General features: G+C 55.5%; 7 protein-coding genes across 7 annotated transcripts; 1 reads left to right on the top strand and 6 right to left on the bottom strand.

The window, feature by feature from the left end:
• Positions 1-2,263: 2,263 nt before the first annotated feature.
• On the bottom strand, positions 2,264-5,632 carry SODALDRAFT_284133 (putative zinc metalloprotease; the record flags this gene model as incomplete). The annotated part of the gene is made up of 4 exons (XM_028608448.1): positions 2,264-3,896; positions 3,969-4,886; positions 4,957-5,247; positions 5,319-5,632. 4 exons carry the CDS (start codon positions 5,630-5,632, stop codon positions 2,264-2,266), a joined length of 3,156 nt encoding a protein of 1,051 aa, XP_028463349.1.
• Positions 5,633-6,422: 790 nt separating this feature from the next.
• SODALDRAFT_69226 (hypothetical protein) lies at positions 6,423-9,011 on the bottom strand. The gene is made up of 6 exons (XM_028615589.1): positions 8,824-9,011; positions 8,534-8,744; positions 8,245-8,462; positions 7,811-8,034; positions 7,428-7,739; positions 6,423-7,372 (listed from the first exon to the last, which is right to left on the bottom strand). Exons 1-6 carry the CDS (start codon positions 8,960-8,962, stop codon positions 6,701-6,703), a joined length of 1,776 nt encoding a protein of 591 aa, XP_028463348.1. The 5' UTR covers positions 8,963-9,011; the 3' UTR covers positions 6,423-6,700.
• A 97-nt stretch (positions 9,012-9,108) lies between these two features.
• SODALDRAFT_328906 (glutathione S-transferase GstA) lies at positions 9,109-10,649 on the bottom strand. The gene is made up of 6 exons (XM_028610800.1): positions 10,395-10,649; positions 10,214-10,249; positions 9,922-10,110; positions 9,770-9,827; positions 9,518-9,685; positions 9,109-9,440 (listed from the first exon to the last, which is right to left on the bottom strand). The coding sequence occupies exons 1-6, from the start codon at positions 10,491-10,493 to the stop codon at positions 9,226-9,228; spliced, it is 765 nt and encodes a 254-aa protein (XP_028463347.1). The 5' UTR covers positions 10,494-10,649; the 3' UTR covers positions 9,109-9,225.
• Positions 10,650-10,993: 344 nt separating this feature from the next.
• On the bottom strand, positions 10,994-13,977 carry SODALDRAFT_381699 (hypothetical protein). Its single transcript, XM_028615181.1, has 2 exons — positions 13,349-13,977; positions 10,994-13,270 (listed from the first exon to the last, which is right to left on the bottom strand). The coding sequence occupies exons 1-2, from the start codon at positions 13,634-13,636 to the stop codon at positions 11,333-11,335; spliced, it is 2,226 nt and encodes a 741-aa protein (XP_028463346.1). The 5' UTR covers positions 13,637-13,977; the 3' UTR covers positions 10,994-11,332.
• A 320-nt stretch (positions 13,978-14,297) lies between these two features.
• SODALDRAFT_328904 (phosphatidylserine decarboxylase) lies at positions 14,298-16,402 on the top strand. The gene is made up of 2 exons (XM_028610799.1): positions 14,298-15,007; positions 15,092-16,402. The coding sequence occupies exons 1-2, from the start codon at positions 14,466-14,468 to the stop codon at positions 16,179-16,181; spliced, it is 1,632 nt and encodes a 543-aa protein (XP_028463345.1). The 5' UTR covers positions 14,298-14,465; the 3' UTR covers positions 16,182-16,402.
• Positions 16,403-16,445: 43 nt separating this feature from the next.
• On the bottom strand, positions 16,446-18,053 carry SODALDRAFT_328903 (Nitroreductase). Its single transcript, XM_028610798.1, has one exon. The coding sequence runs from the start codon at positions 17,623-17,625 to the stop codon at positions 16,792-16,794; it is 834 nt and encodes a 277-aa protein (XP_028463344.1). The 5' UTR covers positions 17,626-18,053; the 3' UTR covers positions 16,446-16,791.
• A 564-nt stretch (positions 18,054-18,617) lies between these two features.
• Positions 18,618-21,245, bottom strand: SODALDRAFT_328902 (sulfite reductase flavo protein alpha-component). Its single transcript, XM_028610797.1, has one exon. It carries the CDS (start codon positions 20,828-20,830, stop codon positions 18,956-18,958), a length of 1,875 nt encoding a protein of 624 aa, XP_028463343.1. The 5' UTR covers positions 20,831-21,245; the 3' UTR covers positions 18,618-18,955.
• Between the last annotated feature and the right edge of the window lie 90 nt (positions 21,246-21,335).

Raw genomic sequence — 21,335 nt, 5'->3', positions numbered from 1 at the left:
GAGATGGACCGATGGTCCCAGGGCCGAGCGCTTATTGCCCGCAGGCAGGCGGGTCAAACAACATTGTGATTTATTCGTACGTTGTAGTGGAAGTCTGAAAGTTGAGGTCGGGGTGGGCGTCCCTTGCGTCAACGATTGGTCAAACCCCGACGAATATTATCCAATGATAAAAAGCCCTTCTTCAAGTGCCCACCTCGCTGCATGTCTTTCCTTAGCCGCACCTCTGCAGGAATATCTCAGCGCCAATCCATCGTCATCCTCTCCTCGTTGCTGGAGAAGGGTGTGGATTCCATCTTTCCTACGCTCGACTGCAGTTGGTTTTCTGTCCCATCTCAGTTTCGGGCGGCGGCTATTCTTCCATGGGTCTTGGGGTAAAGGAAGGGCCCCAAAAGGGGTGAGGGACTGGGGGACTGAGGGACCCCGATTGTACATGTTCTACGTAGAACTAGAAGATGGCACATTGGCATGCCAAAAGCAAGGCATTCGATTCGGTCTTCTGAGCACATCACATGAGCGACCAGTTATCAGGTTAAGTAAGATATGGTACCTAACACCCCAGCCATGGTACGGATTATCCACAGCCGTTTTGTTTCAGTACGGGCTTTCGCTGCCATATAGGCACTGTCGTCGTGCTTGACGAACGAGGTGCCTTCACCCGACGATTGGCAAAGAACTGCATGTCAGCAAGAGGAGGAGAGAATTGACCCCATGGGCAGCTGAAGTATGCATGTCGGCGGTGGCAACCTACATCGAGTCGGCGATCCCATGTCGATTTTTGATATCATGAACTCAGTCAGCCACACATCTACTTCATGCGGGCCTACTGTCGTACAAATATTCCTGGGGGGCGGTTTTTATTTTTATTTTTATTTTATTTTAGTTGTTGTCACAATCAACATCGGCCATGTTGGATGGAAATACGATCGGACAAGACATGCATCCTCTGGAACGAAATTCCGTTGGCTGCAAGTTCACCGACGGCAGTGGTGGGTGGGAGGGAGCCTATGCGCGAGACTGACGCGAGACTGACGGGGCTTAACGCAGCCTTAACGCAAAGCAGCTCGGTACCAAAGTTCGGCGTATGTACGTACCTGAGGGTGCGAAATACATGCACTTCGCCACATGTCAACGATCAAGTACTCGACCCCTGTCTCTTGAGGCTGGTGACGTGGCTCACCGCCCAACATGGAACATCTCAAATTCGTACAACGTGCCTCACTTCGTGCAAACGCTCGTTGGGTTGGTTCTTTTGGCCCGCCGTTGAATCTGCTCGAAAGGCCAAATAAATACTGACCTGGCCTGCGCTCAGCCACCTTAACTGAGCGGCGTGCATCAGATAATAGTACCTACCATCTGCGACCTCCTTACTTCCCAGTCTATCATTTTCCCCCTCCTCTCCGTCAGCACCAACGCCCGAAAGATATCGCGATGGATGGATATTGGATGGCCATCTCGTCCATTTGTCACTCCCCAGGCAATATTTGACGCCTGCCTGTCTTGCCGCGACCGCAATACATAGCCTGGCGGCGATATCTCACCCCCTTCTATTGGCTCGACTCGAGCCTCACGGAGGGAGACATTGCCTTGAGCTGCCTATTGTAGCTCCTCGCAGGTAACGTGATGAGCTGCGGGTGCGAGGCGAACCACACCACGAGTTTCGAAGAGGGTGTGCGAGTTCTAGTTTCACATTCTCACACGCTCCTATCAATGTCTTACTTGTTTTTTTTTTCTTTCGCTCCTGTCCCTCGCTCACCCTATACATAGATGCTTAACCTCTCCCTTGGGAATGTTGCTAGTGCTTGGGCCCGAAAGCTTGGGTCCAAAAGACGGACCCAAGGCATCTAACCCTGGAGGCCCGTTCAAGCGACGGGCGGAAGCGCCTTCACGTATTCTTGACTCGTGCGGCCTTCCTCTTCCTCGCGTATGCATTCTTGTCCGCTGTGCGTTTGGCCTTGCCCGACGAGAGTGGGGGTGGATGGCTTGCTAGTAATGCTGCGGCAAGCCATCGTCTTGTCAATTCAGTCGCCACCGGAGGCGCAGACGGTGAGTTGCAAGTACGCGCTGGCCTAACGGTCGTTGGTTATCTCCCAGGTGCCTGGGAGTATCGCTCAACTGTACGGAGAGAAACTAGGAAATGCTCAGTCGAAGCTCAATGTCAACGTTCTTTACTTTCTTTCAAAAAACCTATCGTAGTATCAGAACAATCATTCATAGCTTGTAACGCCGTAGTCAATCGAGTGTTCTCCGCCACATGAACCTCATACTAGTCTCGGACCGAGAATCTTTTGATGCCTTGGACCAAACCCACGGAATATTTGGAGAAGGCGGCCCAGTCCGGTGAGTACTGCAGGCATTCGTCGTAGGCCGGCATCGTACCAGGCAAATTGGCATCGCTCCACTGGCATTCCACTTTGCCTCCGAAAACAGATCGCCTCCTGAGCTCTGTGCCATGATCATCTTCCGCCGGCTCAACAGGCTCAACATCAATGCCACCACCTCTCTCTCCTGACTGGGTGGCATCATCCTTCCACTCAACGTCCACAATCCACGGCCCTGACCAGCTTCTACGGAAGAGCTGGAGCACGCTCACGCCCTCCTCAGGGTATTGCCCAAAGCGGCTATCTAGGCCAGCCCCGCCTCGAATGTTGAACATAGACACAGGTTGGTCGAACGAGACTTTGCATGCTTTCGACTCCTGCGCGTCGATCTTGAGGGTAGCCTTGTTCAGTCGTCCACGATGCGATCTGGTGATGTTCACAGATACCAAGCCGTCGTACCGGTCCTCGGAAGTGGACCGGCCTTCTCTGAGGTGCTCGGTGAGGTTGGGCGGGACAGAGGAACCATCGTATCTGCAGTTCCTGAGTCCGGATCTCCCAGGAGAGTCCTCGCAAATGACTGGCTTGCCAGCAGCAGAAGGCAGCTCCTTCATAATCATGCGCACGTATTTCTCGATGCCGGTGATTTGCACTGTCGTCGTCCCGTTATCCAAGAAGATGTCCTGCTGAAAGTAGACCTTATATCGGTTGTTCGCAGAAAAGGGAAAGGCAACAAGGTTATAGATCAGAGTGCCCAGGAACACGGCGAAGAGGACGGTGGGGATGTGGAAAGTTACCCTGTGCAGGAATGGGGACAGAGGTAACAGAACGAAGACGGAAAATATGGCGATTGCCAGGTAGCTGAAGAGGGCATCGCCTCCATCTGCCCCAGAAGCCTGGGTGGACGAAGACAGGACAAGACCTATCTGGCCAAAAAGGAGGATGGTGATCGGTGCCAGAATTAACAGCTGAAGGAACCATGTCCAGGTCGGCAACCGGCCAGACCAAGGCTGTTCTCTTTCGAAAGGCTTGTGGCGTCCCTCATCGTCATTGCTTGCGACTGAGACTGCGGAGATGGAACGCCTGTAAGCTTGTCCAAATGTTGTCCTTGACGTTTGGTCAGGCCTGGACTCTGCGCTCCTCAGGGGTGTCCTCTCGGTAGGTTCTGGTTCCTCTTCGTCAGATTCCTCGTGGGAAGAGTAAGTATGTTCCATTTCACCGGGCGTCGGGGCGATGAGGACGTCTGTGTGGGAGCCCTCACTGACGCCATCATCATCATCAGCTTGGCGATCGTCGTCGTGCAAGCTCCGAGCAAATTCCTGCTTCGACGGTAGGGCGAACAGTTCGAGCAGGGTGATCAAGGTGGACAGGAACAATGCAGAATTGAGGAAAACAATGGGATAGCCGGACGCAATTCGGAATCGATCCGCAAAAACCGCGACGGCGACTAGCATAGCCCAGCCAAGGGTGAAGAGCCAGATATGGACGAAACCCCGCTGCAGGGCGCTTGGCCTTACCGCGCTGGAGCCTTTCACCACCGTCCAGAGGGCGATATAGAACAACGAGAGCATCATGCCCCATCTAGTAAAAATCGTCAGCTGTGCCCAAAAGAGAAGAAGAAAAACATCCCCCCCCCCCCAAAAAAAAGCTTACACGGCATATTCGCTGCTGTAGATAATCATGGGATTGACCTTCCTGATCAAGAATCCAGATGCTAGCGTGAGACCCGTGGACACGACTAGGGCTAATGGAAACCTCAGGAAGCCCTTGAAGCCGCCGAGCGTAACAGGTTCATCTGGATCCCGATCTTGGGTGTTGACCTTCCTGGCGAAGAAATAATACTTGTCATTCTTAGCCAAAATAAAGGTGACCAGGACGAGAACGAGAGGCGACACGATGAGCAGGGTCAGAGACCAGGCGAATAGTCCCCTGAGGGCGAAAACAGCGAATCCCTTGCCAAAAACGTCAAACCAAACACCTTTGCTCGGGGTTCCGCTGGGGACTTTGTGTAGATCGCCGTCTGGACGAGGTCCCGAAAAGGTGCCGCTGGTATCGTGCGAAAGAGATTCCACAGCTGCGAGGGAGCCCGAGAGCATATGCCACAGACTGGCACGAGAGGCGTGGCGTGTATCGTCCTGGTTGGTGTGATACCTAGCGCGCGGCCTGTAGAATGCAATGTCGAGTCCACGCTGGCCGTAGACACCTTCCCAAACAACGTAGTCGGTCTGACTCCGGATAAGTCCAAGAGAGAACCCATCCGAAGCAATGACGTCGCCGAAGGGGTGACGGGCCTTGCGATACGACTGCGTCACTTCCTTGTCCGTGGCCCGGAAGAGCATGGCACGGCCCCCGGCGCCAGCGCCTTCCAAGTTCACAAAGGTCGTAGGGAAGGTCAGGAGGGGGCTGCAGGCAAAGGCCTTGGCTCCCAAAAGACCATCCTCCTCGGCGTTGTTGAAGAGAAACACAATGCCACGCTTCGGCTGTTGTCCAGGCGTGGTGAAGTAACTCAGCATCTGAAGTAAGCTCACACACCCCATACCATCATCGGTTGCCCCGTATCCAGACGCGACCCTGTTCATGAGTTGTCAGCCCCCTCGTCAGGTTTGGGTTTTTGCAGTTGCAAAGGAAGGTGAGACCGTACGAGTCGTAGTGCGCATTGACGAGAACACCTCCCCGGCCAACTACGCGCATATCCGTTTTGCCGGACTTCCACCACTCCCCGTCTTCGTCTTCTGTGCCGCGGACGTAGACTATTTTATTGGTGCCTTCAAAGTAGGTTCCTGATCCGGTGATACGGTTGCCAAGCATACCTACGCTGGTAGCCCAGGTGACGTTTGAGAGGTCGTCAACGAAAACCGCCGCGGCCGGGCCAGAAGAGCGTCGGACCGCGGGGAGGCGGGCGGCCGGGGATTCAGGACGGAGGTTAGGGTGCCTGAAAAGACGTCAGCTGTGATGTGACGGTGGCTCGACAGAATTTCTGCAGCGACTCACGAGGTTCCCAACCGCCGAACCTCTCCGGATTGTTCCTTTGTCCAGTCAACTCCATTACGCCCAAGGATCTCTTCAATTCGTTGCGCAATGTAATCTCCAACCTGCTCGTTGGCGCGACTGTTGTAAGGGTGATAGTGCTTGGTTATTTGGGTCAGGTCGAGCCATGCTTCTGTCAGATTAATGCCAGTAGAAGGCGTGGGTGAGCGTGGAGGCGGAGGAACTGCCTCATGGATATAGACAAGTGGGAAAATAAAGGCGATGTAGACAACGACGGTCCAGAAAGTGACCGGTCCGGGCGTGAACCCGAAGGGATTGCGAAACTTCATGGCGCCTGCGCCAGGCAGTTCGCTGAATCTCGACTTGGGAATTGAAACGAGGGCAAAACTGGGTGGCGGACACGTAAAAAACTGGTGATAAGGGGAGAGAAACTATGGTATTCCAAGGATCAACTCCCACGGAACGAGGTAAGGAGATGAAAGCTCAGGTCGTAGTTCGCGAGTGGACAATTGGGACAGGCTGCATTCCGGGTTTCGAGATCTCTCAAGGCAGCTATAGATATGCCTTGTAGCTATCCGGAATTCTCAGTTATTGGGACTTTCCTGTCGCAAGAGACCGGAAAGGGACGGAGATGGAAGTGACGATATGAATGAGAGGGATGGGATAGCTTTGTTGGAGAGCTACGACGTACCGAGTAATTACGTACCCAGGTATGAAGGAGGGGGCTATGAGATTCTCCAATCATCAGGCGGCATGGCCCATCCTCATGGCCGAGGGTGGTCCAAGCTCCCCGACGCCCTGTGGTACAACGTACTCCCACACAATGCGGAACGAGTCTCATCACGGATTGTATAGCCCAACACTGACATAATATAAGATATACTAACGAAAGAGATGTACGGATGTTTCAGTTAGGCCGTCAACCCTTCTTATCCGCAAGTCCAAGTTTCCATCTATTAGAAATACGGTAAACCCTGAACACAACAAAGCTCAACATGGGCGAAAGTTACCATGCACGAAGGTGCATGCAAAGCACCATATGCTGTCATCACACGTCCACTAGAGACGCTGGTCAACTCCTGTGTCAGTACCCGGACCTACTTACTCGTAATCCATCTGCGGGTTAGAGTGCTTTGGTCAGTCTACCTAAGAATACAAAAAGAAAACAAGGTTATCAGTTTGCCGGGGGGGAACCACCGTCCCCATACCAGCTCTCCCCTGGTTCCGTTCAGGGCCGAGAGCTATGTCTCCCCACGTTAGAAGTCGAAGAGGATAATTATTCGGTTCCTACGTATCAGAGCGCCGATATTGTCGACGAAATTCCTCGAGGTCAGCCGTATGGAAGCCAAAATTGGACGTCACGCAACCCCGAACGCCGTGAAGGCGCCAAAGCTCGTTCATGCCCCTGGTGGCGGAGGGGGAGGGGGTTGGTCGCTTGGAGGCGGGGGAGGGGCGTTGTCCGATGGAGGAGGGGGCGGGGGCGGAGGACCACCAACACCTCCTGCATACTGCTGGATAAGTGCATTGACGCTTCCGGGCATGCTTGGGGGAGCGCCAAGGCCAGGCGCGCCAGGCGGAGGGGGGAGTCCAGGAGGGGGGCCGTTCATCCCAGGAGGGGCAGGGGGGCCAGGGGGGGCGCCGCCGTAGCCGGAGAAGCCAGGATAGCCGCCATAGCCGTTCTGCATTCCCGGAGGTTGATGCCAGGGAGCAGCAGCAGGTGGGGCCTGGCTGACCGCAGCGGTGCTACCGCCGCCATAGTAGGTATCGCCTCCCCTGTGTTCATCGTTGCCGCGATTTCTATCGCGAGACCATGGCGCGCTGGAGCCTCCTCCTCCTGCTGCTCCTGCTCCTGCTCCTGCTCCTGCTCCTGCTCCTCCTCCTTCATGATTCGAGTCGTTGTTACGCACACGCCACGGTGCTGGGCCACCAGTCGGTCCTCGCTGCCAGGGTCTAGCGTCGCTTCGTTGGTCATTGCTAGCGCTGGTAGGAGAGCCTGAGCCTGGCCCAGCCTCGATACGGGCAGGGGGTCCACCGTTAGATGAACCGCCGCCGAGTTCTTGCATAAGTTGCTGCGAATTCTGTTAGTACATTCTCGTGAAAAGGGGGCTCAACGGGCCAACATACCTCATACTCGCGATCAACAGCATCGCCGCCACCGATGCGCCCGGCGGTGCGTGGGGGTCCATCATTGCGCCAACTGGCTCCGCGCTGTCGGTCCGGACAGTCCCTGGCCATGTGGCCTGCATTGCCGCAGACCCGGCAAATAATGCTCGCCGTGTAGTTCTGTCTTTCCGGGCAATCGTACTTGCGGTGTCCAATCTGCCCGCAATTCTGGCAAGCTTGATTCTCGTCATCACGTAGGGTGCCGTTCAGAGCTGCGAGTTCTCGAAGCTGGTTGCGCTTGAGCTCGTTCTGACCCTCAGGGATGGAAGCCGCCTGTAGATGTGGGTTAGTAAAGAATTATGCCGTGTGGGGTAGGGGCAGCAAAAAGAGATTGGGTTCCTCACTGTTTCAATGACGTTGTGGATCAGCTTCTTGGCCTTGTTGACCTTGTCTTCCGTGTCGGCCATGATGAGGCAGTGCAGATCTTCTTCCTGGTTGCTAGAGTGGGCAGCGTCTGAACGGCCCTTGCCCTCTTTGACCGATCCCTTTCCTCGGATAGCGATCTTGGCGCCCGATTCGGTTTCCATCTTCTTCAGAGTGTTGCCACGAGGGCCGATGAGTAAGCCAACTTCATAGGGAGAGAGCTAAGTGTTAGTATCCGTTTCAGAACAAGAAGCAAGTATTAGGACCGGAGCTCTCGTAGATAACAAGAGCCAATCCTAATAACGAGACGTCAGGCCAGGCGTGTGGCCAGTCGGCCTGTCTCCATTTTTGAGCAGGAATAGGGAGGGGGGAAAGAAGATATTAGTCAGGAAGGTTAGAGGGTTAGCAATCATACTGAAGTTAATCTCTGGATAGTCGTTCACAGGCACATAGACCTTCTCCTGGGTCTTAGTGGGTCTACGATAATCCTGGGGCGGGTGGTAGTTAGGAATCGTTTTCATCGCCTTTTCGATGAGCTTGTGGCGCTCGTCTTCAAGGCGCTTTCGATAACGGTATTCGCGCGTGTTGATACGTCGACCATGGTTGTCGTACTGGGGTGGAGGTGAGGGGGACCTAGAAAGACGTAGGTTAGAGTATGGTAGGAAACAGCATGCCGGTGGCGCGAGAAGGGACTCGAAACCTACCTGTCTCCATCAGCTGGGACGACATCGTCGATGCGAAGCTTCTGGCTAATCTCCTCAATTCGTAGATGCAACGTGTACGCCTCGAGCTGTTCACTGGTCATGTTGGCAGATATAGCCGTCGGCAGGCCCATCAGGCCAGCAGCCTTGTTTTCAGCAGCATCGCCCCATCGATTTCTCTTCTTTCGCCGACGTGGTTCATCGCTCTCGGCACCTAAAAAGGACAGAAAGTTAGCTCGGCTTTGTGCTGTCGATTTCAAAGGGGCGTCTGGATGGCGGAGACAAAGACTTACGAGGCTCAGGACTTCGGCCACGCTTGAGGTCAGAGTCGCCATTTGGCACACCGTCAACCTCATCTTCTGCGTTGAAGCGGCGCCGGCTGCCCAACGGTATGTTGTTCGATCCTGTGATGCCCTGGTTTCTCCACGACATGGTGAGTGATGTGGGAGCGTGTGTTGTTGATGGAAGGAGCCCAGCGTTGTTGGATCGTGCGCGACGAGCCAACTTTTCTAACGGGCGAGGACTTTGGTGGGTCTCTCGGTGGCGATGTTCAGTCACGTGATATATAGGTCACGTGTCGTCGATTGATTTCGATTTGTGACTTGTCTCTTCAGACGTGGGAACTACCCATACTCTCTCTACTTTGACCATCCATCACATTTCAACTCATTCCCCACACTGGCCAGTCCTCTGTTTCATTTCTTCCGCGCGTCCTCCTTCATTCCGCTCTGAACCCAAGCGCGCGCTGCCGCAGCCTGTTTCTCCATATCTTCGGGGCTCAGCTTTTTCTGCTCAAAGGCCGTATGCCTGTCTGGCACATGGCGGCCCTTCTCGAAACCGGGCCGCTCAAGGAGCTTATACAGCCAAGTCTTGAGGGTGGGGAACTCCTCGATGTCAATGCCAGACCAATCTATACGTTGTTGTTTAGTTCCAAGTCGCAAAAAGCCCTTAATGTGAGCAAAGAGGATAGGGGGTAGTGACACGTACGGGCGGAGGCAACCCATCCCCAGCAAGAGATATCGGCCACGGTCACGCGATCACCGACGATATATCCCGAAGGAGAATTCTGGAGATGAGTGTCGAGGGTGCGGTAAAGGCGCCGCGTCTCATTGACATAGCGATCGATTCCATACTGGATCTTCTCAGGGGCATAGCCTGTGCACGAAAGTAGTCATGGTCAGCATAGCGTCCCGCCTTTAGCCTCCCGTCCAGGGTCCATAAGTCGCTATGGGAACCCACGATTGAAGTGGTTAGCCTGTCCTTGCATGGGACCCAGGCCGCCCATCTGCCACATCAACTATTGCCACCCACAAGTCAGTCCATCAATGTCCTGTCTCTATCCATACTCCGTACGGGGGTCGAGTCGCAAATGCAGATAGCATGTGACTTACCCAGTTGTTGACTTCCCAATACTCGCGAGAGCCGTAGGGGTATGAGACTTTATGATCCTTGTCGTACCGTTCCACGAGGTATTGCATAATGCTGCCGCTCTCGAAGACACGGATCGGCTTTCCATCATCGAACGTGTCCGTGATGGCTGGGATGCGGCCGTTTGGGTTGATTTCCAAGAACCACGGCTCCTGTTGGGGCATATGAGTTCTCCAAATTCGATTCCCGCGGTCCCCATAACATTCACCCGTGACTGGTATAATCACGGATTGGCTCTCATGAGGCTGTACTCACCTTTTGGATGTTCTTGCTAATGTCAATCCTGGTGACCTGTGGAGAGCCAAGTTAGCCGCGCCTTAGACACCTTTTTGTACATTCGACTCCGGGGGGGCCTTTGTTCTTTTATCCTTTTCCTGTCTTTTCTCCATTTTATCCCCTTCGCCCCGTTAGCCAGGCTTGCTGGCGGCGTACGTACCTTATAAGGCAGGCCAAGTTCCTCCAACAGAATGGAGACTTTGATGCCGTTCGGCGTGCCGAGAGTGTAAAGGTGAATGTCGCTCTTGGGGGCAGCCATGGTGACTAGATGCTTGGCAAGATGCGTGAGCCTTGCAGACATACAAACAGCTGGTAGATGCTGTGGTATCCTCTTTGAAGGGCAAACCAAATGTTTGAATTGTATAAGCCTCGTGAGAGGAAGGGTCAAATATTTCTATGGGCGGGGATGCTCGATGATTCACGTAGAGAAGGGGAGCCTTCCAAGTAAGCAATTAATAAAATGCTAGCATAGATGTATTATAATAGACTACCTTAAGGTAGTACGGAATGCCCCTCACTGCACCTTCCCCGATTTCAAGTATCATCTACCTCCACTGTGCAGGTGGACTCGTCGGCCATCTATCTCCATCCCCTCATGTCGTGGCACATTTCCGCAAATGGCGTGGACATGTTCCTTTTGCTTAGAAATCTACCTCTCGTCTCGGCTTCCCCACATTAAGCACGTCATGGTCAACCTTGGTTTAGTCACAGTAAGCACTTGAAGGTGAATTTTAGTGTAACAAGATATCTATCTTGGGTAGCTTTATTAGCTTCTTCCCCCGCACGTCGGAAGTTCGGAGTATTTCTCACAAATGCTGGTGGCCGCTTCTCATAGGGAGTCAGTGATCCCGCTTTCACTATAATATCTTTCCCCTAATGTATCTGGCATCATAGTAATGGTCATGAGGCCTTGGTATTTGCGCTTGGTTGAAAATGAAACCTCCACTAACATCAGCGGTGGCTCGATCACCACCACATAGCAACTACTTTCATCTCACGTTACGGATGACATGGCTGAATGTGCCGATATCTCTCATCCTCACCCACCGGATGGGACATCGTCAAGTCTCATGACACGAATCCCATGTATCCGTTTCATCAAAGAGCCACAAGAGGCTCTCCCCTAGCATCCGGCTGGTTAATGCCCGCTCCATGCTCCCCGTGCCCATGTCCACTCGTATCCCTCGTACCATCCTGCCCACCTCCCTCACTCCGTCCCATTCCAACGTCCGCTTCCGAATTAGTCGGCTGAGAATCTCCTTGTGTTTCTGTTGCCGCTACCGCTGCCGCGGCGGCGGCGGCTGCTGCTGCTGCTGCGGCTGCTTCCTCGCGGCGTTGTCGTTCCGCCCGAGCTTCAGCTTCTAGTTGAGCAATGTGCCTTTCCGCCACGCCAGGCGCAATGCTGGCGAGGAAGAGAAGGCCGGCTCTCTCGAGTCGTCGAACCTGGTCCATGAGCCAGTTGGCATTGGCCCGCCTCCCCCGATCCGCCACCATCCGCGCAGCCGCGTGCATGGGATCCGGGCCCGTGTTATTCTGTCCGGCAGCAACGGCCGGCTGACCATCACCACCGGGCGGAGCAGGCACCGCGTCGCGCGCATGGTTCGGTTGGGCGAAAGGTATCAAGTTGTCCATGTGTCGTCTAACGGGAGCTGCTGCCTGATCGAACAAGCCGTTGAGCAGGCCCGTGTTGATGAGAAATATACAAATGGCGATGCCAATGACTGTCACCCACCGACTCCAGGTGGCGCTGGGTGAAGTGAACCACCATATGAAGACGCCGAGACGAACGAGGAGCCAGAAATGCGGCCACATTTGGGCCACGACAGGGGCGATGGCGGGATTATGGGCATGGACAGGCGCGACGGCTGGCAATGCTTGCTCTTGCTGTCGAGGATGCTGTCGGCCCTGCGGCTGCTGCGACTCTGGTGGTTGGGGCGAAGGTCCCGCGTCTCGTACTTGCTGTGGGTTGTTGCCATGGTGGGCGGATGGTGTGCCCAAGTGACTTGGAGGCCACGGTCCTTGCTGCAGTTGGATTCCTCCAGGTCGCGGGAAAGTTGACGCCAGTTGCGGAAGTGGCGAGCGACCGGCGGGGGTATAGTACATGTCGGACAAGCTGTTGATGAGGAGGGCTCGAGGTCCCTCGGGCGAGGATAATATATAAACCTCCGGACCAGATGGCGGTGCCGCTCGATGGGTGGCATTTGCTGTCGGAACCGTGCTGGCCCCACTAACCGACCGTGATCCGGGGTCTGGAGTTGCTCTCCGGCTGCCGGCCCTGGACCCGAGAGACTGATAGAAGGGCGTAGAAGTAGGCGGGTTTGGCGCCAAAGGGCTTCCAGAAGTCAACGCCGGGTCGCTTCGCTGCATCGCGTTGGTCATAGCCTGAGTCGCCTGACCGGCATCGGCGCCCCTGAGGATGTTCTGCACCTCCGCCACCGATAGAGGCGTCCATGTCTCAGTATTAGTGACACGATATGGCTGCCCATCCGGCAATGTACCCTCCCTGACGACTGTGCGTGTGTACGGATGCACCCCGGGGCTTGTTCGGCCCCTAGGAAGGGCATCACCATGAGTCGAGACGGAACCTGGGCCGCCGGGCTCCCCAAGACCCTGAGCCCCAAGCCCCGGGATACCTCTGCCCGGTTGGTTTTGACTCAGCTGTTGGTGAGCGATGGCCCTGCTGATGGCCTCCCTCTGCAGACCGCTATTCCAGGCAGCCATGGTCTGCGACAGCTGGGATTGCATCTGATGCACCTGCTGAGGCGTAAAAGTCGGAGCGTTGGGCACCACGAAGCCAGGGAATGCATCTCGGCTGCCTCCTTGATTCCTTCTCGAGGGACCCGGTGAAGGAGTCGGCGCGAATCGATAGTGAGGGGACTGTTGTCGCGAAGCGGGAAGCGAGCTGGTGTAACTTGCGAAGGTGCGATGGTCGCTAGAAGCCGGGCTCCGTCCGCGAAGCGAGGGGGCTGGGGGTGGTTGAGGGTCAGGGAGGCCGCGAAGAGCGAGATGGACCGTTTGTGAGTTGTGTTCGCGAAGCTAAAACCACGCGAGAACAGCAGGTTAGTGTTGCCTCTGGAGAGATTCGAAGGCAGACGGTGGTGTGAGGGTCCTTACCGTGTGCTCGCCCATTATTTGACCCAGGGTCTCGTCATCCTGCTGCAGGACCCTCCCCTTGTAAATCAACCTCTGTTGTGCATCGGTGGGCTTTATCGGCAGCAAGTTGCGAATTTTCTCCTTTAATTGGCCAACCGTCGTGCTTGCTAGAAGGCCGGGAAAGCTCAGAGGAGGGCCAGTTCCGACGATTGTCGACGGCGAAATGACGTTCAGATTCACCGAGAGCGGATCGCTAGCCGCTGCCTTTGGCGCTGGTTGCGGGCGGGAAGCCGACCCTTCCGAAGACATGGTCGCCTTATAACTTGATTTCGCAGTCGATGAAGGAGGTCCAGAGTATTGGAACTCGAGCGAGAACTCGAACGAGTCGTGAAACTGTGGTCGTTATTCGTATCGTCGGAGCACGTGCGCGGTCTGAGGTGTTTGTCACTAGAAACAGTGGGTGACGTTCATCTCAGAAGAAAAGCGAAGCGCGAAGCACGAGTAGCAGAACGAGCTCGCAGGGGTATATCATTCAAGGGAAAAGAGAAGCAACGGTCAGATGGACGGGATAAGACCATATATTCCGCAGTGGCAGGATGCAGAGGACAGCGATGCTAAAGGTTGCGGATGGTCATATTGGACGTTTGGTGGAAGTCGACGTGTCGTTTTAGGAGACTAAAAGGTAAGGTAGAGGGTAAGTACAGTACCTATGTACGTACCTTGAGGAGCGATTTTAGATAAGGTAGGTACCTTAGGTACCTTAGGTAACTTAATAAAGTACCTTAAGGTACCTCCATTGCCGCTTGAAGAAGGTACTTCTTCGGAGGCAGCGCAGAATGGGAAGATGCATAAATATTTTAGTATACTTACTGTATGTGTATGACATGCAAGCCATTAGGTAAGATACGACGTACATCGAACTCCACACAATATTTCGACCGAAAGGGCAAAGTTAACTCCGTACGTATATCGCACGTCAATGTGCCTTGTTTCCGGGCTGCCCTACCTCGACAAAAGTTCGGAATGCGCTTTTCAACGATCGTCTTATTTCAGTTACCCTTTCTTTCTTAAACCGTCCTTTTCTTCCCCAAGTGATACATGGAATTATAGTGAGCCAAGTGCCGAGCTACTCTTGACCATGGCCTCGCGCTTCTCTGGCTCCGGCCAGCTACGAACCACACTGGCCACACTGGCCACCAGGTCCGTCCGCGGGCCATGCTCATCGTGCGTTCTTGGGAGAGGGAGACAGGCTTCCTTCTATGCGCGTCGACGAAATCCGAACTCGAACCTGAACCTCTTTTCAGTACGATCGTTTTCTCAACGGTCTCAACAGCGACCTCGCTTTTCTTCCCGACTCCGCGCTGCCCTCCGGGACTCCAAGACACAATGGTACCAGCTACCTATTGGTGTCGGCATTGGCTTTGTGGGACTGATGCAGTTCTACAAGGTCACGACAAGAGAGAAGGAGAAGGAAGAACTCGATGAAGTCACTGGTGCGGCCGGCAGGAAGCCGAATGGGAGGGAACGGATCCGGCCAGATGGACCTTGGCAGGTCCGGGCCATGTCCACCTTGCCGCTGAAGGCCATGTCAAGGCTATGGGGCAGGTTCAACGAGCTGGATATCCCGTATTACTTACGGGTGCCGGGATTCAAACTCTACTCTTTCATCTTTGGCGTCAAGTGAGACTCCGCCTTCTCCAGAACCGTCCACGATCCGCTGGGTTTACCAGAGCTAACATGGGAGGGGGTTGTTCTTCGTAACAGCCTTGACGAGGTAGCGGAACCTGATCTACGTACATATCCCAATCTTGCCGCCTTTTTCTACCGAAAGCTCAAGCCGGGAGCTCGTCCCCTGGATCCGAATCCCAACGCCCTCCTCTCCCCCTCGGATGGCCGCATCTTGCAGTTCGGTCAGATTGAAGGCGGGGACATCGAACAGGTGAAGGGCATGACATACAGCATCGATGCCCTTCTGGGGAAGCACACGCCGACGCCGAGCGTCGCCCACGGTGAGCACGGTCGACCGAGTGAGCGCCACATCTCCGAAAACGAGGGCCTCATCAAGACGGACGAGGAGTTTGCTCGCGTGAACGGCATTTCCTACACCCTGCCCAGCCTGCTCTCTGGCGGTCGCCCGTCCGGCAGCACGCAGACGGAGTCGCCACCCGACGAAGCCGAACGGGAGGACTCCCCTGCCGCCATCTCGGCCGTCCGCGCGGACCTCGCACTAGGCGAGAAGCCCTGGTACGCACTCCTGGCGCCAGAGGAGAACAGGACGGCGTTGTATTACGCAGTGATCTATCTCGCGCCCGGAGACTACCACCGCTTCCACTCGCCGGCGAACTGGGTGGTCGAGCGGCGTCGCCATTTCGCCGGCGAGCTCTACTCCGTCTCGCCGTACCTGCAGCGGACCCTGCCCGGGCTTTTCACGCTCAACGAGCGCGTCGTGCTCCTCGGTCGCTGGCGCTGGGGCTTCTTCTCGTACGTGCCCGTGGGTGCCACCAACGTCGGGTCCATCAAGATCAACTTTGACCGCGAGCTGCGCACGAACAGCCTCACCACGGACACGGAGGCGGACCGTGCGGCCGAGGAGGCGGCGGCGCGGGGCGAGCCTTACCTGGGGTTCGCCGAGGCGACGTACGCCAGCGCGAGCCGCGTGCTAGGCGGGCATGCGTTGCGGCGAGGAGAGGAGATGGGCGGGTTCCAGCTGGGGAGCACAGTGGTGCTGGTCTTTGAGGCGCCGGTCGAGCAAGGATCCGACGCGGGAGAGACTAAGGGAGGTTGGCGGTGGAACGTGGAGAAGGGCCAGCGGGTGAAGATGGGCCAGGCTCTTGGGTATGTGGATGAAGAATGAGGGGGAGGCCACGGCAATGGACAAGACTACTACATAGACGAGAGCCTCGCCTGTCATTCCATTGGAGGAGGAGAGAGAGGAGAGAGCAGGGGCGTATAGTTTGGAGAAATTTCGCGGAAGTCAATGAGATAGATCCTGTATATTAATAAGCAGTTGGCTCATGTAGGATATCGTATATATGTATCAATACCTTGTCCATCGATCCCATTGCGATCACGGTGGTGAAGAAACGTTCTTAACAAATGTTCCCCATACAGACAAACAGGACGCGGAAGGAGGGTTGTTTAAACGTCATCATAAAATTATGGCAGAAAATCCATCTTGCGGTGTCTCTTGTGACCGTGTATGTACGAAAAGGTAGCTGCCGCTATTTACATGCGATGCCAAGCAATAGGTTGCAGTGAATGAGAAGCTATATAAATATATTCAAGGGGGAAAAAGGAGAAGAAGAAAAAAGAAGAATAAAGAAGAAAAAAAGAAGAAAAAAAGAAGAAAAAAAGAAGAAAAAAAGAAGGGGCAAAACTAGGTCCCAGTTGATAAACAGCCAACCCAGAGCTAAACCCGCTCATTCATCTGCATGCTTGTCGCAAGGGAGGGAGGTATCCTTTACTTAGTCGCGGAAAGACTTCACAGTCTCCTCGGCGGGCTTGGACTCCTTAGGATAAGTCTCGCCCGTGCGGCCGCCGAAGACGAGCTGGGCGTTGAGTTGCCATGTGCGAGGGACGTTCCACTCGGCGGCGATGTTCTCGTCAGCGAGGGGGTTATAGTGCTGGAGGTTGGCGCCGAGGCCCTCGGCCTCGAGGGCGGTCCAGAGGGCGAACTGGAGCATGCCGGCGGACTGGCCGGCCCAGCCGGGGAACCCCTCGGCGTACAGGGGAAACCTGTCCTGCATGCCGCGGACGACGTCCTGGTCGATGAAGAAGAGGATGGTGCCGGCGGCGCCCTTGAACCAGGCCATCCGCTCGGCGGTGGACTTCCACTGTTCCTCGGGGACAACGGCGCGCAGGACCTCCGAGATCATGTCCCAGAGCTTTTCGTGGTGGGCCCCTTGCAGGACGACGACGCGGTTCGACTGCGAGTTGTAGGACGAGGGGACATGCTGCATGGCGACCTTGACGATGTCGTCGACCTGGTCGGCGGATAGGGAGATGTCCTTGGAGAGGGGGTAATAGGTGCGACGGTTCTTGACGTACTCGAGGAACGTCGACGCAGTGAGGTTCGCCATTCTGCTGGGTGTGGAGGTGGTATAGGAGTGGGAGTGGGAGTGGGAGTGAGAGTACTCTCGGTTGGAGGAGATGGCGGGCCGGGCAAGACGTGGGAGGGGAGTCCGGAGGAAGTTGTTCTTGTGTTTCGGCAGAGAGTTGAGGAAGGAGAGGGAGGCAAATCCCGCAGGGTAGAGTCTCTTGGATACTTGGTGTAGTGAGGTTCTTGCGATGCTAGCCATATATATGAACGGGGCGATAAACGCGGTTGGAGTCGGGATATTAATGGGAGCGGCAGGATCCTGGAGGGACCACTCGATCCCTTAAATAGTTCTTTCTTTTCTTTCTTCTCGGGCCCATGGTTTGTTGGAGCCCTTCTCTTGTTTTTACTGAGTACCAACGATCGCAGCGGGGTCCACAAGGCAAATGGGTAGCGCTTCGGTTTCTGTTGACCCGCCAAAGAGGAACGGGGAACGGAGAACGGGCAACGGGGACACGACGAGACAGACCTGGGAACCCCGACTCGGCGATTTCCTGTGCAAGAAGTTGTTAGCACACGCACAACACGCCAGCAGAATTCTTTTCTCCGGTTGGGTCGTATCCGGGAGAAACGGCAGAAAGTTCTTCTTGCATCGTCTCGCATCATCACATATGAATATGTACGAGGTAGTGGTTTAGCAATGCAAAAGCGCATGATGTGATGTGTGGATGTGCGTGGGGAACGGCATGGGGGACGGAGTGATCACGGAGAGATTGTGGTTCAATTTGATATTGAATTTGTAAGCCCCCAGTACCTAGGTAGTGCAGTACCCATTGGGAACTGTACTTTTTTCTATAAGGTACCTTTACCTTATGTAGCGTCCGGTTTCCGCGTTTTCTAGTATCTTCGGTGGTTATGCGCCCATATATGCTGACCAAGCACCGCGGGTTGAGACCCCTCCATCGATATGATTGTACAGGGGACTCGGACATCGTTAGGATTTCACGATACCCATCACCAACAACCGCGCGGTAGGGTCCACTTCTTCTGGCCAGAGGATTTGGGCGTGTCAGCTTTTCAGCTTTCCGCTCATGTCGTCTTGGCGACAGCGGTTATGGCGCACCATCCCATAGAGTGGCTGATGTGGCTTAGGCTGCGAGGACATTCTAGTTCTCCTTCAACTACTCCCTACATAGGTACAATACAGCATTGATCACCCCGGAATGCATCACACTGATTTTAGCAAAGCCAACATAGACTAAACAACCTTTGGCGATACAGATACATTGAATTAAAGAAAATAAGAAAGAAGGGAAAAGTAAAAAAAAAGTATCAAAAGCTCATGTCTGATTTATCCTTCAAACAACTCCTAGAAGATGCCGTCCATTTTGGCTCCTGAGAGCCTCCCTAGCCATATTCCTCTTGAGGCAAACAAAGTAATCATGAAAAGAAAACGACCGGCAGTCCAGCCACAAATCACCACTTCTCTTCCCATACTCCGTGTTGTTGTTGATTCCCATAATGTTGTAATACCCCCCCACCAAGATCGTACGCCTGCCGAAGCACCGAGACGTGGTGTAACATGACATTCCTCACCACGTCTCGGCGATGTATTGGCCAGCCTCCGTCTTCAGCTCCCAATATCTCCGAGCCTCGTCACGCTCTAGGTTGCCTTTCTTCATAGCCACGTCCACGAGCGCCTCTTCAACGCCCTCCCCCATGCCCTTGCTGCTGCCGCACACGAAGATGCGACCGTCCACGGCATTGGCGATGTACCACACCAGGTCGGCCTGGTTCCGCACCTCTTCCTGCACGTAGCGGCTCTCGCCGCGCCGGCTCTGAATCACCCGCTTGACCTCGTCCTCGTGGACGCCCCACTCGCCGCTGTAGATCTCGTCGACGAGCGAGTCGCGGATGCCCTGCAGCACCCAGACCTTGTTGGCGCAGTTGGCCGTCTTGAGCCGCCGCTGCACGAACCCGCGGAACGGCGCGATGCCGACCCCCGCGCCGATCAGCAGCATCGGCCCGTCCGAGACGAACTGCCTGGCGAGCGGGTTCGCCATGAGGCCCTTGAACATGGGGATGTAGAACTCCGGGTTCTTCTCGCCGCGCCGCTGCGCCGCCAGGAACCCCTGCGCCTGCCGCTCGAAGAAGCCCGACCCGATGCCCGTGCGCTGGCCCCGCCGCCAGTCCGCCGTCTCGTGCACCGTGACCGCCACCTCGACGAGCCGGTGCACCTTGCCGTCGCGCGTCTTGAACGATTCGTGCGGGTCGTTGGACAGCGAGTAGAACCGCGGCATCAGCGGCTGCAGGACCGACAGCAGCACGTCCAGGGGCGGGCGCGAGCTGGGGAACGCCTGGAGCAGCTGCGGCAGCGAGATGTGAGGGCCGGTGCGGAAGTCGCAGAAGACGCCCTGCCCCTCGGCGGAGCAGAGGAGCGCGAGCAGCTTCTTCTCGTTCTCGTCCTCTGCGAACTCGGCGAGGACTCTCAACAGAGGCTTCGTCGGGGGGTAGGACTGGATGTCGGAACACCAAGTGAGCAGGTCGCGCCGCGTCGTGACGAGCTCTCGTGCCTGGTCCTCACCCCAGACGGTAGGCCACCTGCCCTTGGTCGTCCGGAGTAGCACAGGCTTGTCACGCAGGAAGCGAGGCACCAGCAGGGCGTCGAACACGTCGTCTACGAGACTTGCATCGTTGGGGGCCGTGACGCCGATGGCGCCCCCGACCTTGAAGTCGACGCCGTCTTCCTCGGGATAGCTGGAGATATCCAGGTCGAAATGGTACGTCCTCTTCTCGGCACCGGGCCTGGTCAACTCCCTGGCCGTGTCAATACGCGCCGCAAAGACATGATGCGGGGGGTGTGGCTGGACAAAGCTAGGCGGTTGGATAGTCGTATCGACATCTTTTACTTTCACGGCAGATACTGCGGTTTGCGGTGACGGGGGCGCCGCTGCCGCAAGGACGGTCGCATCGGCATCTCCGTCGGCACCTAGGGAAACAGCCGAGTCGGCGGGAGACGACCTGGAAAGAACACGAGGCACCGGCTCGAAGTATACTGTCTGCTCGGGCATGTCGATGGTTTTGGTGAGAATGGTAGGCGTCTCGCCGATCCTAAGGGCCAGCGACCTAAAGGCATCGTTGTCTGGTTGGGGGAGTCTCTCGTATTCAATGCCCTCCTTTTTCTTGCCGCCGAGTTTCATGCAGCAGCCACCACCGCAACACCTCTGGATCAGCTCGGCCGTGGACTCGCCAGTGATACGTTGAATGTCGGCGGAGCTCTGGGCAATCAGCCTTGTCGACGCACGACGACGTCGGGGAGGCTCTGGCAGAGGCAGCTGCTCGTCCTGATCCTCTGATTCGTCAGAGTAAGTGAGTGAAGGGGCAATGGACGGTGTTCTTGGCTCCTCAGGGGCGCAGCCCGTGCTGCGCGCGATGAGGGCCGGAATCTTGATGTCGGTGGAGGTCATTGTGTGTGGGCGATTTCGCTGGAACTGGCGTATAGAGGGGTGGTAAAGTGGTGTTGGAAGGATGGATTGGGACTGCGCTAGTAAAAGGCACCGCAAGGGAGCCAGAGACCGCAGCCGGGGTGATGCGGGCAGCAGCAGTTTTGAGTGCGGCTTCAGGATGCGGGAACTACCGAAAGTCGATGGCCTCGGATGGAGGCAAGTGCTGCGATGGTGGTGCCACGCGGGAGGCCGTCGACCGATACTTAGGACGCAGGAAATAAAGCTGGAAAAGAAAAGAAAGAAAGAAAAAAGGGAAAATCAAAGAGAATTAAATGGGTGATATGAAGACCCAATGTTGCATCCTACACAAGGAATGAGGATGGGAAAGCGCTGGTAGTGAGAGAGAGCTTGTGAGGATGGCGGGCGAGAAAAGAAGTTGTTGAGGTGGTGCGAGGCATCGGATCAAGAACGAACCGGAGTCGGAATCCAAGGGCTTTTCGAGGTGGGGCCAAAGGGGGCAAAAGTG

Source organism: Sodiomyces alkalinus, assembly GCF_003711515.1.
Source record: "Sodiomyces alkalinus F11 unplaced genomic scaffold SODALscaffold_11, whole genome shotgun sequence".
Lineage (NCBI taxonomy): Eukaryota > Fungi > Ascomycota > Sordariomycetes > Glomerellales > Plectosphaerellaceae > Sodiomyces > Sodiomyces alkalinus.
Note: the sequence above shows the minus strand (reverse complement) of the source record. Positions and strands in the feature narration are given on the sequence as shown.